Here is a 15,667-nt window from a genome sequence, read left to right as displayed (position 1 = left end):
ATGGTAGACTTGAGATCAAGTTAGATTAAAAAATGAGATGCTAATATAAATATTAAGTTAGTCCTATTATGTTAGTAATTAATTTGGTAAATGATAATAAGTTAATAATTTACAATTTATACAATTCAAAATATTATATATTCGACTCTCGCTCCAGATACTGAGTTCCACCTCCTCTGATTCTAGAATGAGGGGATCTCGTCCTGGAAGATACCGTTCCATCGGATACTGAACGGATTCCAAAGTCGACGAGTTGATGGCTCTCGCCCTTGTAGACGGCATCCTCTTCTTCCTTGTGACCGAATACCATGTATCCAAATGCACCAGCCAACACTACAAGCAGAATTATGATGATCGCATTGACTCCAGTGATCCATCTATAGACGATAATCTCCCGTCGATACGCAACATTCTCCGGAGAAAATGTAGTGGTCATGTAATTGACCAATGCCGGGATGTACTCATTCCAGAATGCGACGTCTTGGTATCGATAGTCCCTCGCGATGGTTCCAGGAACCTTCCAGTCTTCCTCGTGTGAGTAGTTGAAGTTCATGTACCAATGACGTCTTGGTTCGTAAGCCACCCAACTACCATCATACAAGAAGTTTGGATTCTGATAGTAGGTGAAACGACGGACGATGTTGGAGAACGTCCGACTAGCATTACGATCCATGTCTGTGAAGTTGATACCTCGGAGCCCCAGCGGTCGCAACTCGTCAGGTAGGAATGGATATCCAAACATCAGGTACAAGTCACAATCTCTGCAGACTCCCATCCAATCGGGAATAAACGACAGATCTGGATGCTGCTTGCTGAAATTGTAGTTGTTCACATACTGGAACACACGTGATCCTGATGCACTGTGAAGATGTGCTGAGAGCTGCATTGGAGCTGTGTAGTAGGCATCGGTTGCAAAATGGATGAAGTTCTCCTTGATCGCCCATACAGCAGCTCTATCAGGCCAGAAGGTGTACTTTGAAACGATGGCGTCAGCAGTGGCTTCCCGGTTCATCGAGTAGTTGTGTCGGTAGCAATACTCCAATGCGTAGCTTTTAAGGTACTCGTGGTCCACATCGTTAAACTGACTAAACTCTCCCAAGCGCCTATCCTCCAAGACCACTTCGCTTCCATCCTGAGCGTTCATTCCGATCAGCAGCGGCACTGGACTCATGATGGAAACCTCTCCACTCGGAGCGTTCATCAGTGTCCAGAGTGGATTTGCAGGAACTTCATTCCCATCTACAGTTGGCATGAATAGGTAGCGGTTATATCTAAAATTTGAAATTTAGACTGGGTGGAGAGGAAATTTAGTGGCTTACTCAATTGGAATGGTCTGCGTTGCGTAAACGATGTCGTTGGTGGCTTTCGTCATGAGACAATCCCACACATTCTGTGGGACGGTTTCAGAACAACCAACGTAACGTCCAAGCTTTATAGTGTTGTTGAAAGCCAATGCTGGCTTTCCGATGTACGAGTGATAGGAAACTTCTGCTCCAGACATTGTCGCAGCGGATCGGAAGAGGTGTCTAGATTTGGGAGACTGCATGTGTAATCCAATGGATGCTGCTCCAGCATCATGGCCGATCACGGTGACAGCTTGTGGATCTCCACCGAACGTTGCAATGTGATCGCGAACAAATTCCAGAGCCAGCCGTTGATCCTGAAGCCCATAGTTTCCGGTATCAGAGTCTCCCAAGCTCATGAATCCGAAAGCTCCAAGGCGGTAGTTAACAGTGACGACTACCATCCCTCGAGACGCTAAACCATGGGCAGGCCACTCATTTGCGGATCCTGTTTGAAAATTGCCTCCGTGAAAGAACACAATCACTGGGTAGGTTGTTGGCGCATTCTTTGATATCTGAAAAGCTTGTGTGACGTTGGTATTATTCTTCATCTTCTTACGTCAGGGGAGAAAATATTGAGGTAGAGACAATCTTCGTCAACTGTGAATGGATATGGATGGTCTACGAACGGGCTGGGTCTCTTCTCAACGTCCTGAGCACATGAAGCAGCATAGTTGAAAGCTAGGAACGGCTGTTTCCCAGGAAAAACTGTCAATTGTTGTGGCGGCTGAAAGAATTTCACTGCGATACGGACCCTTTTATAATATAAAACTTTACCTTGAATCGCCTCTGAGACGTTGGTGGCTCCGCGTAAGGCACCCCTAGAAACGTGAAGACTGTGATGTTGTTATTCTTTCTCAAAGGATTCGGGTCAAAGTGAGTTCCATCCCTTGGCAGCTCTTCCGTCGGGTCTTTGTGAATGGTCCAGGGCAGGTTGCGAAGATGTACTTCCTTGCCAACAATGTCTCCAAGAGGAAGACGAACGACCACTTCATCACGGTTTAACCCCTGCAATGCAAACAAGTATTAGGTGAAAGCGAAGAAGTCGCGGTGAAGAATCGATAAACGTCTGAGCAAATAGACCCATCTTTGCTTGTTTCCATGCTCTTTCAGGGCAACAAGGGAAGAAAAGAAGCAGAAAATGCTCGATAACTAGATTTTCTGGCCATTTTTAGGATTTTTCAGGACGAGCTTTCCGAATTCCAACAGAAATTTTCCTCAAGTCAGCGACAATACTGCAAAAACAACGGTAAAAAATAACATACTTGGTTTAATCCTGATGGTCGTGGTGTTGTTGTTGTCTCGAAAGGATCCCACAAGTTTACCGGACGTGTTGGAGGCGGAATGAACTGGCAAATGACCAGTGGCAAAATAAAAATTCCATAGTATCTGGTGCCGAGGAACATTCCATGTGTCGCGATCTCTGAAAAACTCTCAATTTTTGATTAACACTGAAAACATGAAGAAAAACGCAAGAAATCGCCGGGAAACAGGAAAAAAAACGAAAAAAAACGCAGAAAATTTTAGGAACTAGAGAGATGATCAGGGCTGATAGTACGGTAACACTTGTTTTCCTGTGTGTCGAAGGGCTGGGTCGCGCGCGGCGAGACCCGTCGCGTAGCGAAGGGGCGCGATTGCATCGACCCTCATACAATGTGTCACCGAGGACACACGATAGATGGATAGTGTGTGTGTGGTGGATGGGGGTCGCTTCTATTTACACCCTCTTTCTTTGCCGTTGTCTTTCCCCTCCCGAGTCGCATTTTTCGCGCTCTCCTCCACCGCAATGGCTCACAAGTGTTTTACATATTGATTTTGACTTGTGATCTGAACAGTTCATCGAATTGTAATTTTTTCGTCCTTCTCTCTCAATCGCCACTTTCACTCGTTTTCACACCCCATCATTATATGCCATTCGGTGTTTAAATGTGTTTCAGTTGCAGTTTTTTTGTTTCGTATTCGTTTTGTGTTCAACCTTTTTTCAAAATACAAAAATATTTTATGATTTTGCAGCCAGTATGAACGCAGACGGGCTGCGAGAAGCGGAGGAAGGAAGAACAGGAGGGCAATCACCTCCGAACTCTGATCAACCGTCTGAAAGGCCCGACATGGATGCTAAAAAAGGGACGCATTTGTACAATGTGCTTGGTATAAAAAAGAATGCCACTGAGGATGAGATTAAAAAGTGAGTATTTTGAAATATGTTTAGAAAACTTTCATGGATTTGTTGTCCGATCAAAAAGTTCAACAAAGCTGATTTTGTTGTTGACAAATTTCTATATTTTTGGAAATTCTGTTTGTTTCGAAAACAATATGGTATTGTGCTTTGTTCCTTCAATTATTTTTTGTATAGCAATACAATTTGGCGAATTTGTTTGAACTAGGTGACGGTGTTGGGTAGGACAGCAGTTTTAAGTCATATGAACTTTTTACGGTCTTTTTAATTGAAACAAATTGAGAACGAACATGAACACAAATTCTTTTTTTTTGCAGAGCCTACCGCAAACTGGCGCTTCGTTACCACCCGGATAAAAATCTCGATGGCGACCCTGAAAAAACAGAAAAATTCAAAGAGATCAACTATGCGAACGCAGTGCTCTCGAATCCGAATAAACGAAAGGTTTACGATGAGATGGGTGAGACGGGACTGAAACTGATGGAACAGTTTGGAGAGGACGAGAAGATTTTGCAATGGATGCTGAAACCATGGTTTAAGTGGACGTTCTTCGCCTTCGCACTCCTCACGTGTGGATTCTTCTTCTGTTGTTGCGGTTGCATGTGCTGTTGTCAATGTTGCTGTAACTTCTGTTGCGGGAAATACAAGCCGAAGCCGGAAGACGACTTTGGAGACGAGAATTCCGATGGAGACGTGGTCACAGAACAGCCAACAGCTCGAGCTGATATTGAAATTCCGTCAAGCGCCGATAGAAGTGTACCAATTGTGATTGCCATGCCACCACCGCCTCCTCAAAAGTATGGCTCCGTTGAGAGCAATATTTGAGATTGATTTTTTAAACTTGATAATTTTCAGAGAATAGAAAGAGTCCAGATTATTGTTCGTGTCTCCTTGTTATCATCTGGTAAATCTTCTTCCCTTATGTTTTCTTTTCCCCTTCCCGAGTTTTCCACTACCGGAAAACACTGTTTTATTTTCGAATCCACAAAAACACCCCTTTTTAAAAAAATCCAATGGTCCACAGTTCCAGTGTTTCCCTTATGTTTTCTGTTGCAGCGTTTTTTATAATGGCTGATGAATCAAAACTAACTTTTTTTATTCACGCAACTGGTTTTGAATTCATATACATATTTTTCCACCTTTCACTTATTTCCCCACGAGACAAAAATTAAAATACGAGAGCGAGAAGTGGTTGGCTGTTTGCGAGCAGAAGATTGGGAACGAGAACGGGAACGAGAACGGGAACGAGATTGGGAATTGCTCTTATCTCTTTTTCTCGATGCTCCAGGTTTCTTAGTCTCCTTGTTCATTCTCAATTCCTCGCGAAGCTTAAATTGAGAACGAGTGACTGCGCCTTCGGTACGAAGAATAAGAGTTGTTGAGGGACCTCTCATCGAGTCTCTTCTTTTTGGCACGGTAGTTTTCTTCATGCGTCCTTCAGCTGCAGTAGGTTTAGCTGACGTTGTTGGAACATCTTTCTGTGATCCACTAGCAGATCGAGATAAGAGCAATTCCCACTCTCGTTCCCGTTCTCGTTCCCGTTCTCGTTCCCAATCTTCTGCTCGCAAACAGCCAACCACTTCTCGCCAAGATGGTCGTGCCAAGAAGCAAAAATGTGCTAAATTTTTAAAAATGGTATTGTAAACTAAGTAACGGTTCTTCCTTTTTTTTCTTTCTATAAATGCTCCCAGTCTTCCCCCTCATTCCCGACATTCTCCCCCCATAATCAAACAGAAAATCATACCAGCAACTGTGAATAATGTGTTAATTCCACCGCTACAACCGTGATAAATACATTTTTCTTCTCTTTTCTAAGTTGATAAGAAACGCTAAAAAGAATTTTATATGTAAATTTTTTATTTCATTGCATTGTTCAAGCAAAATGCCATATGAGATTCAGAAGTTTTCTTTTTGAGTGAGCGGTAACAAACAAAAAAAAGCGAGAATAAGTTATACACACCCCGTAAACGAATGAACTGGTTTTTCCTCCGATTGAGAAGTCACAGAACTTTGCTCCTCACACGGAAAAGACTATCGGAGATTGCAGGTGTGAGTACGGGTAGATTCCATGGAAGCGGGACCAAAAAGTTGAGCGCCCAATTCTTGCCGAAAACTAGTCGAAGTCGTTCCCCCATATTTTCTCTGAAACAATTGAATAAAATACACTGAAAATTATTTCAAAGCCCACCCATCGCCTTGGAACGTTGCTCGAACTGTCAAATTGTTGTATTCATACATTGTGTAGCCTTGTGTTGTATAGTACACCTGAAAATCATATATAATCCCAGTGAACCAAGTTGGTGTTTGCTTGTTTGCAATGCTGACACAAAAAATGTTCGGAAATGAAAATGTTTGACTCATGTTGCTTGCGCAAAAGTAAGGATAACATGGTATGTCGCTGATCTTCTAGCAAATACTTTGTACTGAAAAAAGACCCACCTGCATCCCAAAAAATCCACAAGCAGTGATAAGTGAGGCACCAGCAAATGAAAAAAGTGTTGAAAAGCAAGCCTGACTGAATGGTGTGTAGCCGAGGATCCAGCGAATCACAGCGACAGGTCCGATGTAGTAGCACCAGCCAAATGGGTACCGAAAGCACGCAACTTTAGAGGTAAAAGAAAGAAATGACTCACCAATAGGCAATTTCAGTATTCATATAGAAAAAGAGATGTGGCATGGCGATGACGAGCCCAATTGCGCACCAGAACAAGAAAACCATGAAGTATCGCTGGAAGATTTTTGTATATAGCTGAGTGCGCTAGAAACCAAAAAGACCTTACCTGGTTGCCCAATCCGACACAAGCACCAGTGATAAAACAGTGATGATCTTTACGGAGAACGCACATTTTGCATAAAGGACAGTGGTGGCTTCTGAAATAAGAAATTATTTTATATTTTTGAGTTTGACTATTTTTTGGTCATCAGGACTTTGGAAAGAATTTCGAAAACTAATTTTGAGAATATTTTGGACTTCAAACAAAAAGTTTTGAAGGAAATTTTCTTTCACACGTTCCTTCTGTTTTTCTAAGCCCCTCTCGGAGGTCTCTTCTATTAGAGGGGCTTTTCGATCAAAGGAGTTTTTCTAAAACAGATTTTACGGCAACTGGACTTTCTAATCTCGTATCTTTTCTCGTCTTCTGGGTGGCAACATTTTTCCCAACATACAACTGAACACCAAAGTTCACTGATTTCTTGTTTTCCTCGCCCCTATATGTACCTATTCCTCATACGATTTGGCGGTCAAAGTTTTCTCTCCATTTCTCACCTCTGTGGTGCTTCCTTATTACAGGTAAAACAGAATTTACTTCCGGCCTCATTAGCGGGCTCCCAACTCAGATGTCTGTCTACTCTTGGCTGAGCACTTGCGTATTCCACTTCTGGCTGCGCTGAAAACACTGGTTTTTTACAGAAAGATTCCAAATTAATCTCTCTAACCTTCATTGTCTTCTGCGTACACTCTCAGGTCAGCTACGCACGACTTTCGATGCCAATAGGTCACGCTGTTATATCTGAAGATGGGGATTTCAAACGACATATCGTAAATCATTGTTTTTTAATGGTCTTACCGTGCATAATAAACAAAACAGGCCAAGTTGACGATGATTTCCAAAATGATGACTCTTGCAATTAATGTCAACCAATAAATCAGCGTTGGGTTATCGTACATCTACAAGGTCGTAAAAGTCTTTTAGAAGATTAGATGTATTTTTTGAGAAAGAAAAGGGACACTTACGTTTTCTGCAATTATATGCACACACGAGTAGTAGGTACTCATCAGAACGAATGACTGAAAATTCATAGATTTCGAGAGAAGAATGTGAAAACAAAACCTCACCACAAGCATAGTTCCTCCCCATTTGACTAGAAACTCTCCGAGTATTGCTAATTTTTGGTTAACCATTACCAAGCCCATGGGTTCCTGAAAAGAAAAAGAGTGTAATGAAATCAATATAAAATAGCGAAATTCGATCGTTCTTATCACAAAACTTAATGATGATTTCACTACTATAAAATGGAAGAAAACGGAAGAATCCCGAAGTGTAAAGTAAATATGCATAGAAAACCGATCGTTGCTGCACTGATGGTGCAAACACCATCACGGCATATTGCACCAATAGCACACAATGGGCAGATGGCATTCGTCTTGTGTATGGGTGAGCGCGCGCGGGGTGTGTGCTGGAGGGCGACTCACAACGACTCGATTGCATTGGAAATTATGACGGATTGAGAAAGAAGTGAATTATGACGACGTCATTTTCGAGAGGTTCTGGGCGAAATATTAGAAGAAAGTGTCAGAGCTGGAATCAATTCGTAGAGATCAGCCGAGTAACAGTGATTGATGCGAACAGATAATTTTCATAACTTCTTTGAATTGGATTAATTCAGGCGATATCGAACAAATTGAAGAAAATTGAAAATTTTTCGAACAACTAAAAATGAACAGATTCTCTGTTTTATGCAAAACGGAAAAATGCTTGTTTACTAGGAGGACTCTTTTTTGTCACTAACTGGAAGCCAGTCTTATTTTCTCACTGTGCATTCAATTATCTCAATTTGGGTAAAAGGTATCAACAATTTGAACACCCGAAATGTCAGTAATTTTTACTAAAAATTTCATTGATTGACAAACGTTTGATATCTCTGTCATAAAATGAGATGATTGAGCTCACAAAGGTGTTATATATAGAAAAAGAGGTAGTTTCATATCTCATCAAACATAACTTTTTAGGAATTTACCGTGAAAACTATCATATAATAGAAGGTCCCCAGCACTGTCAAGTCTGAGGTCAATTATCTCGGCTCTTATGAACGAAAAAATGTGTCAACTAATAAAATGTTCGTGATATTATGGCGAACAATTTATCAGTCAACTACTTTTCCATAACTCAACAAGAATCGAGATAAAATGGCTAAAAGATTGAAGTTAGAGTGCACATTTATTGCAGGTTTTACCCTGCAGTTTATTACAGGTTTTCCCCTGCAGTTGACTTCCTAGTACCCTAATCCCAATCTGGCAATTATCAGATCAAAAAAGTCTCCAGAATCCGGATGAACTTGATGTGCCTTATCTACTGAGTCACCAACACTTATCTCTGCTGCTGCAACCTCGAAACCTCAATTAGTCATGAAGATTCGTCAAATTCGTTATCCCAAATTGAAGTAGTAGTGTCTACAAAAAAAATGTTTCTGATCTTTCTTTGTGGATTTTTCAGACTTCTCCAATTCAATGTTTAAAAAATTATCTTGGTGATTTTTGAGTGGGATGGTTTGTTCTTTGAGATTTATCACATGTGACCTTCAATGGTCATTCCTTTCTTTTTTTGCGAAAAAATCAAATACACATTTGAACATGAAATATGGGTGGTTGATGGTGAAATACTTCCGACATGAAGATCATTTGAATCAACCATGAAGATGGAAGATTTATGAGATTATCAGTAGATCATGAACGGGAGCTATGGTTGCTAGAATCCGATATGAAGGAGGATGATTGGTGAAATGAGTTTTTTTCAGAATCCGTTTCTTTTGAGTCCCAACTTGACATATTTGAGCCTCTGTGTAATTATTCAGCGCTTGTGCGCTTTGTTGGGCAATTTCAAAAACTATGAAAAATTTGTAGAACTTTATCGTTGTAGTTGATAGATTTTTGTATATCGTATTCACGCTTACAAATGCTCACCCTATACGGGAACTTCGAGCTTAATCAGCTTGGCTTCTATGACAGTTATAAAGTAATTTCAATGTTAAATTATTTATCATGCAATGCCCTATACATACTATATTATTTGACAGTTTTGTATATACCATTGGAAGGAATCAAGCTAATTGCACGTGTAGAATTTCTATTAGAGAAACTACGGTATTTCTTTGCTGATTATACATTTTCCAGGTTTGTGATATCGAGCAGATGGAGTATGATACTAATTATCTTTTCAGACACCAAATGTTGATTTCTTCCTTGTAAAACTATCATTTGGAACTTTTTTTCCCAGTTCGGTTTTGGTTTCATTCCTATTCTTGGCTAACTTCGTGAAAAAAGTTATTATCTCTCCAATTAATCAAGTTTTACTAATGCACCATCTCTCCCACATCATTCACTTTTCCGTGTTAAATTCACACTCGCATTATAATACTTCTCAAAAAATTGAGAAGAAGAAAAGATAACATCTATTTTCGCGCAACCATTGAGAAAAAATCTTTGAAAGTTGCGTTTTCTTTGCAAAACGTGATAACTGATTTTTCAATGTCATCTAATTGTGTCGTTTTCTTGTTTAAAATACGGTTTTCGTTTGGAAAGTAATGTATGACCTTAGTCATTGCACATGATCAATTTAATAAGATTTCGAGAAGAAGAATAGTTCCTTGTGGTTATTTCGCTGTTCAATTGCCGACCAGGAAGAGAAAAAAGGGTGGAGTACTCGCATAATGAAGTAATAGTCATTCCTTTGTGAATTGAAAACACGAGACACCAACTTTTGACATTCCAGAAAACCCCATAAAATTTGGTATTTACCCGTTTCTACAACAAAACTACCGTAATCAACATGGAATTCATTCAGGCCCCAATACTCAGAACAGAATGACGCACGAGTTTTACAGCAAAGTTCAGAAATCCAAAATTGGAATTCAACCGGAGAACCTGCATCGTTAATTTAATTTTCATATCATGTGAATACTTCTGCGCTCTTTGAAAATTACGAAAAGTCATACTAGAAGATAACTGAGTTATAGTCAGGTACGAATGTTTCAGGTCACACTTCCGACTTTACGATTTTTCAGAATTCATGGTTTGTGTGTCCAGAATTTTTTAGTCCCTCTGCGTAGACAGTGACACATTGTCATGCATGATTCACGGTTGAAGTTAAAACATTGACAACTCTGAAATTTGCATAGAATTGAAAATTCGGTCCGGATTATCATACTAAGCAGTTTTTCAATTTTATCAACCGAAACCGACATAAAACTCCCCGCCTTCAAATCAACGCATTCGCATCATCTCATCGAAATTTTTCTTGTCACCCGCTACCGTAACTTCCCGCCCATTTTGACCGTGTCCGGTTGCCTATTTAAAATAAGCGACACGCCTTCTAGATAAGGACATTCTGCGTCCACTGTTGTTTTTTCCCAAGAATTTTTTGCTTTAATTTTACTAATTATTTTCAGATATGGGTGTCTTTCAAGACAAAATAGCCAGCATACTTCGAATTGAAGATCAACAATTCACCAGAGAACTGCTGGCAGAATGCATTGGAACCTTTTTCCTTCTGGTGAGCTCACATCGTTAACTAATAAGGTGAACTGGGATAATTTAGCTTATCGGAAATGCCGCTAACGTCCAAGCTGCAGTCGCTGTTGGTGGAAACTCTACGTCGTGTCATATTGCCTGGGGAATCGGATTCATGTTTGCAGTTTACTTGGCTGCTAGTGTATCCGGAGGACATTTGAACCCAGCTATTTCGATTGCTCAAAGCATTCTCGGAAATCTGCCTCCATGGAAGATCATTCCATATGCCATTGCTCAAGTTATTGGAGCATTCCTAGGCGCCGCTGTTGCCTACTTTGGACATCATGGTGAGTGATAATCCTAGTCTGGCTGTGAAGTTACCGTATTTCTTCTAATGGAAGGTCGTACAAACCGTCAAATTAAAGCTCAATTATTTTGATTCCCGTGGAAGATATCAAATTTTCGTCAACTGATGAATTACTTATTTGTTTCCCTGACAAGTTATATATCAGTCAGCAAATTTTTTCATAGTTTTCACTGGAATCAAGATTACTGAGCTCAAATTTGCCGGTTCGAATAATCTCTTCTTAAAAAATGACGGTATCTGAGGTAAGAGTATCATGTGGAACTTTCAGATGACTTGTGGAAGCTGGATGGCGGTATCCGGCAGGTGACGGGAGGTCAAGCCACGGCTGGATTGTTCACCACTTTCCCATCGGATCACATGTCAGTATGGGGAAGCCTTCTTGATCAGGTCAGTGCTATTTTTGGAAACTCGATATCTTTATAGAACACTCGATATCAGTTCTTATAAAAAGTTATCAATGTAGCTTCGCAGTTTGATTGATGAGATGGATAATTGATTTATCTTTTCTGTGACGGGCAACGTTAAAATAGAAACTACAGTAAAGATGGTTTGTTCATCAAGAAACTAGAAATACTTGTGTAATCAAATTATATTCGAGAATAGAAGAGGAGAACACTTCACGCTCCAAACCAACCGATTAAAAATCAAGAATTGTGAAGGAAATGTTTAGGTGATACATCAAGTACACCTGCCTCTGTTTTTGCAGATTATCGGAACAGCAATGCTGTCTGGATTGGTCTGTCTTATCACTGACAAACGCCATCAGATCCCAACCGGTGTTGTTCCTGTTCTGGCTGGAAGTATCATGAGCATGGTATAATTCAAAATTGCTTCCTGAAAGTAATATAAGTTCTCAGGTCGCTATGACTTTTGGAGCAAATGGTGGATTCGCTATCAACCCAGCTCGTGACTTTGGACCACGTCTCTTCTGTCTTTGTGCTGGATATGGTTGGGAAGTATTCAGTGCTCATTATTATTACTTCTGGATTCCAATCGTCGGTGCTCTTATCGGAGCTGTTATTGGGGCATGGATTTACAAAATCTTCGTTGGACTCCACGGAATGAACGAGAGTCTCGATATTCAGCCAGCCAAGGGGTTTAATGTTAGTGTGAAGGTTGATAGAGAATACAGCAGTACTAGCAGTAGCAGCTATTAAAGGGAGACTCCGACCAAAAATTTTTATTGCATTAAAATGTGTTAAAAAATTATCTATTTTCAGAATATTATTGCGAAAAAATTCAAAAAAATCCGAAATTCCCAAAAACGCCGTTGAAAAGGAAGAAAATTCAAAAAAAGGTGCCGCCGGGGGACGAGAATTTTCAGTGAGAAACCTAGGCCACGGCAGCGGGCGCCTTTCCTATGTGGCAAATTTTCCGGATTTTTTTCAATTTCATGTCCGGCAGGTAAAAAACGTAAAAAACCACTGTCGGCGACTTGAAAAAAAAGCTGTCAGGATCCGTGGCCTAGGTTTCTCACTGAAAATCCTCGTCCCCCGGCGGCACCTTTTTTTGAATTTTCTTCCTTTTCAACGCCGTTTTTCGGGGATTTCGGATTTTCTTTGAATTTTTTCGCAATAAGATTTGAAAATAGATAAATTTTAATGATATTACGAATATATTGATTGCTTTAAATATATATTGATTGCTTTAACCTTTCAGAATCCGGCTCTCTGGGAGCCAACTATTATTCGTTTTTAACACTTTCGTATGCATTTTCTGTTTCCCGACTACTAACATCAATTTATTCAATACTTTCATTATTTTATTCAATGCATTTCAATTGGCTTTGCATTTTTGCATGAAAACGTGGAAACACGGAAAATTGGTTTCGGCATAATAAATGATGTACATATAGCGTTTTGCATTTTTCATTTTCAAATCTAGCATGTTGCAAAAAAAGAGAGAATACGAAAAAAAGATGAAAATATTGCAGGATATGCAGAGAAATTCGGAAGGCATCCTGATCGGATACGACAACACTTTGTCGAGGTGAGGACGACGTGTACAAGGATCAGTATTGATACGCAGACTGATACTTGAAGGGGAAAGGATATTTGATCTGTCTCCTGTTTTATTATATCTTTGATCCGACCAACCCTTCAGTTTCCCTGTTTCTCAGATCATTTTTCAAACAAAAACGTAGAATAGACTGTTATTATAATGTATTATAGTTATTATAATCCATCCCCTCAGAAATATAATTGTACATTAGTGTCAAACCACTTGTGGATCCAACAAGTTTGATCACTACCAGCCACCCATCACTTACTTTTTGTGTTCTTGTTTCCAGGGCCCGCGGAGAAATTGCAGCACCAAGACAATACACACCCAGCTATCAGGTTTTCGAATCTAGCCGTACGCAAATTACAACAGCCGATCGTCGATATTAGTAGAGAGTGTTCGTCCTGTTTTTTTTGTTTCTCTATATTGCTTTTTATGCAGATGTTGTCCAGTTTTTTCTTGACACCTTCACAGCTCCCACCCCACCGATCCACACACTAGCCCCCAATTGTCTTCTTCAGAAAAAAAAATATGTGCCTTCTTTTTACGAACTTTCCATTCAATGCCTCGCTTTGTGTTTGACATCTTATCTTTTAGGTATTTATCTTATTGTTCGATTCACGTTCAATTCTTGTCTGATCTTTATATGAACTTCAATGTGTTACGAATTTTCATCAAAAATAGCAACATGATGTTGGTATGAACTTTGATATGTTTTTGGGTTGGTAGTCATAAGAGGATTTGGCGGAAGCATTTGGAAGAAAACCTCTTTCGATTGGTTTCCGGTTTCGAAATAGGAGAAGCTGACAATAAAAGGTTGGCTGAATCCATTTTCAAAAAATTAATTTTTCACCTGTATTTTTTAAAAAAGCGCGCTCTTGAGTTTTGCAAAAGTTTTTTGAAAGTTACATCTGGTTTCTGGTTTTTATTCTATAAAAATTGAAAATCAAGGGATCGATTTTTGAGTGATTTATCAGGGCAAAAATTACAAATTGATTTTATTGTGATTGATTAATTATTCCCAATTCTGCCAAAACGTTTCAAACAAGATTTTTGTGGAAAACATTTATTTGAGCTTTTCAAACAATTTTCCCGTGAAAAATCTTTGCAGAAATGTCGCGGAATTTGGAAAAAATTTCAAAACGAAAACAGCGGCTGAGATATTTGGAGCATCATGTAAGAACCTTTTCTACAAAAATTTCTGTATCAAATCTGTAAGCATATAACCTATTGACATATCGTAAAACCTGTGATAGAAATCCCCGCTAACTTTCAACTTCGAGCTAATTTTTCTTGCTTTCTGTCAAAGATATAAAAAGTTGTCAACTGAAAAATTGTTTATCTTGATATCAAAAGTGTTTTATCAGTTGACAAATTTTGTATATCTTACATAGGAACTGAGATAGTTGAGCTCAAACTTCACAGTGTGAGGGCCCTTTTATTACAGGTTTGACGGTAACAGCTTCTGAAATTTTTCTAAAATTCTAAAACATTCATTTTTTATATTTTGCCTTTTGCGGAAACTAAAAAATACAAAAAAATTAGTTTTATTAATGGTACGAAATTTTTGCAAAATTTTATTCGCATCCTATTTTATCTGATTTTTGTCAAAAAAAATGGAACCAAAATCGAATTGTTTGAATTTCCCTTCTACCCTCGTTCTGTTGCTAAAATACTAACAGAACCGAATTCACTTATTTCTTGGCATTCACCACTCCAATTTGATTACACTAGACTCTTCTGCCTCTGCTGGCCTAAAAGACCTTCCCCGGGTTTGTAGATTTTGCGCAATGGTTCGTTTTCTTTCCTTCTGGCCAAGAAACGTTGCGAATGTGCAACAGATGCGCAGCAGTGGAAGGGCGGCTCGTTGTCGCCTCTTTCCACTCGTCGGAACACTTCTTTCCTCCCCAACATCTTCTTCTTGTTCATCGTCTTCTCTTCGTCTTTCTCTTCACTGCGCTCGCCCCGTTTCCCAACACTCTACAATACTCGTTTACGCTCTCCACGACAATTATCGTTCGATTCTTTTTGCGCTCCTTCGATTTTTAAGTTTTTTTCTTGGAAATTATTTCCTAGGTTAGTGAGAAGAAAGGAAACAAATCGAAAGAACACATGATTCCGATTGTAATTTTAGAAATTGTGCACGTCTAGGTATCCCCATTATCAGCATGTGTTGGGTTGATAAGAACTCTAGGAAATTGTCTTCTTGCCAACAGTTGGTTTTTTTTCCTCTCTCCCTCTTTTTCACTTTTTATCATTTACACTATCGTTTCCGTCTGTTCTGCCACACATTCGACTTTCACCCCATTTAGTATTGAAAAAATGGGAGCGAAAAACGGAAAACCAACGGAAATGAAAGAAATGAGTGGTGTAGAAATATATTAACGAATCGCCACCGCCAAACACTTACTGGTAATCTCCTCCTATTTCTCTCTCTCTTTTTTCATTTCCATTTTCTCCATTTAATTCTATTCCTACTCATTTGCAACCAACGGGACTATGAGATACGGTCTTCTTGCATTTGGCCCTCTCATATCTTTGAAGATCTTTTCTTC

The 15,667-nt window shown here is 39.5% G+C and overlaps 4 protein-coding genes across 4 annotated transcripts; 2 read left to right on the top strand and 2 right to left on the bottom strand.

Moving 5' to 3' along the window:
• Positions 1-133: 133 nt before the first annotated feature.
• Cbr-glit-1 lies at positions 134-2,749 on the bottom strand (the record flags this gene model as incomplete). The annotated part of the gene is made up of 5 exons (XM_002644537.2): positions 134-1,271; positions 1,320-1,858; positions 1,903-2,070; positions 2,121-2,351; positions 2,609-2,749. The coding sequence occupies 5 exons, from the start codon at positions 2,747-2,749 to the stop codon at positions 134-136; spliced, it is 2,217 nt and encodes a 738-aa protein (XP_002644583.2).
• A 612-nt stretch (positions 2,750-3,361) lies between these two features.
• Positions 3,362-4,344, top strand: Cbr-dnj-14 (the record flags this gene model as incomplete). Its single annotated transcript, XM_002644536.1, has 2 exons — positions 3,362-3,528; positions 3,837-4,344. The coding sequence occupies 2 exons, from the start codon at positions 3,362-3,364 to the stop codon at positions 4,342-4,344; spliced, it is 675 nt and encodes a 224-aa protein (XP_002644582.1).
• Positions 4,345-5,519: 1,175 nt separating this feature from the next.
• Positions 5,520-7,432, bottom strand: CBG14526 (the record flags this gene model as incomplete). Its single annotated transcript, XM_045239639.1, has 9 exons — positions 5,520-5,661; positions 5,708-5,839; positions 6,153-6,247; positions 6,300-6,390; positions 6,785-6,905; positions 6,955-7,028; positions 7,086-7,186; positions 7,253-7,306; positions 7,355-7,432. The coding sequence occupies 9 exons, from the start codon at positions 7,430-7,432 to the stop codon at positions 5,520-5,522; spliced, it is 888 nt and encodes a 295-aa protein (XP_045095439.1).
• A 3,253-nt stretch (positions 7,433-10,685) lies between these two features.
• Cbr-aqp-8 lies at positions 10,686-13,259 on the top strand (the record flags this gene model as incomplete). Its single annotated transcript, XM_045239638.1, has 6 exons — positions 10,686-10,787; positions 10,833-11,091; positions 11,380-11,498; positions 11,818-11,925; positions 11,969-12,254; positions 13,255-13,259. 6 exons carry the CDS (start codon positions 10,686-10,688, stop codon positions 13,257-13,259), a joined length of 879 nt encoding a protein of 292 aa, XP_045095438.1.
• Positions 13,260-15,667: the final 2,408 nt, after the last annotated feature.

Source organism: Caenorhabditis briggsae (genome assembly GCF_000004555.2).
Source record: "Caenorhabditis briggsae complete genome, chrX, whole genome shotgun sequence".
In the NCBI taxonomy this organism is placed as follows: Eukaryota; Metazoa; Nematoda; class Chromadorea; order Rhabditida; family Rhabditidae; genus Caenorhabditis; species Caenorhabditis briggsae.
Note: the sequence above shows the minus strand (reverse complement) of the source record. Positions and strands in the feature narration are given on the sequence as shown.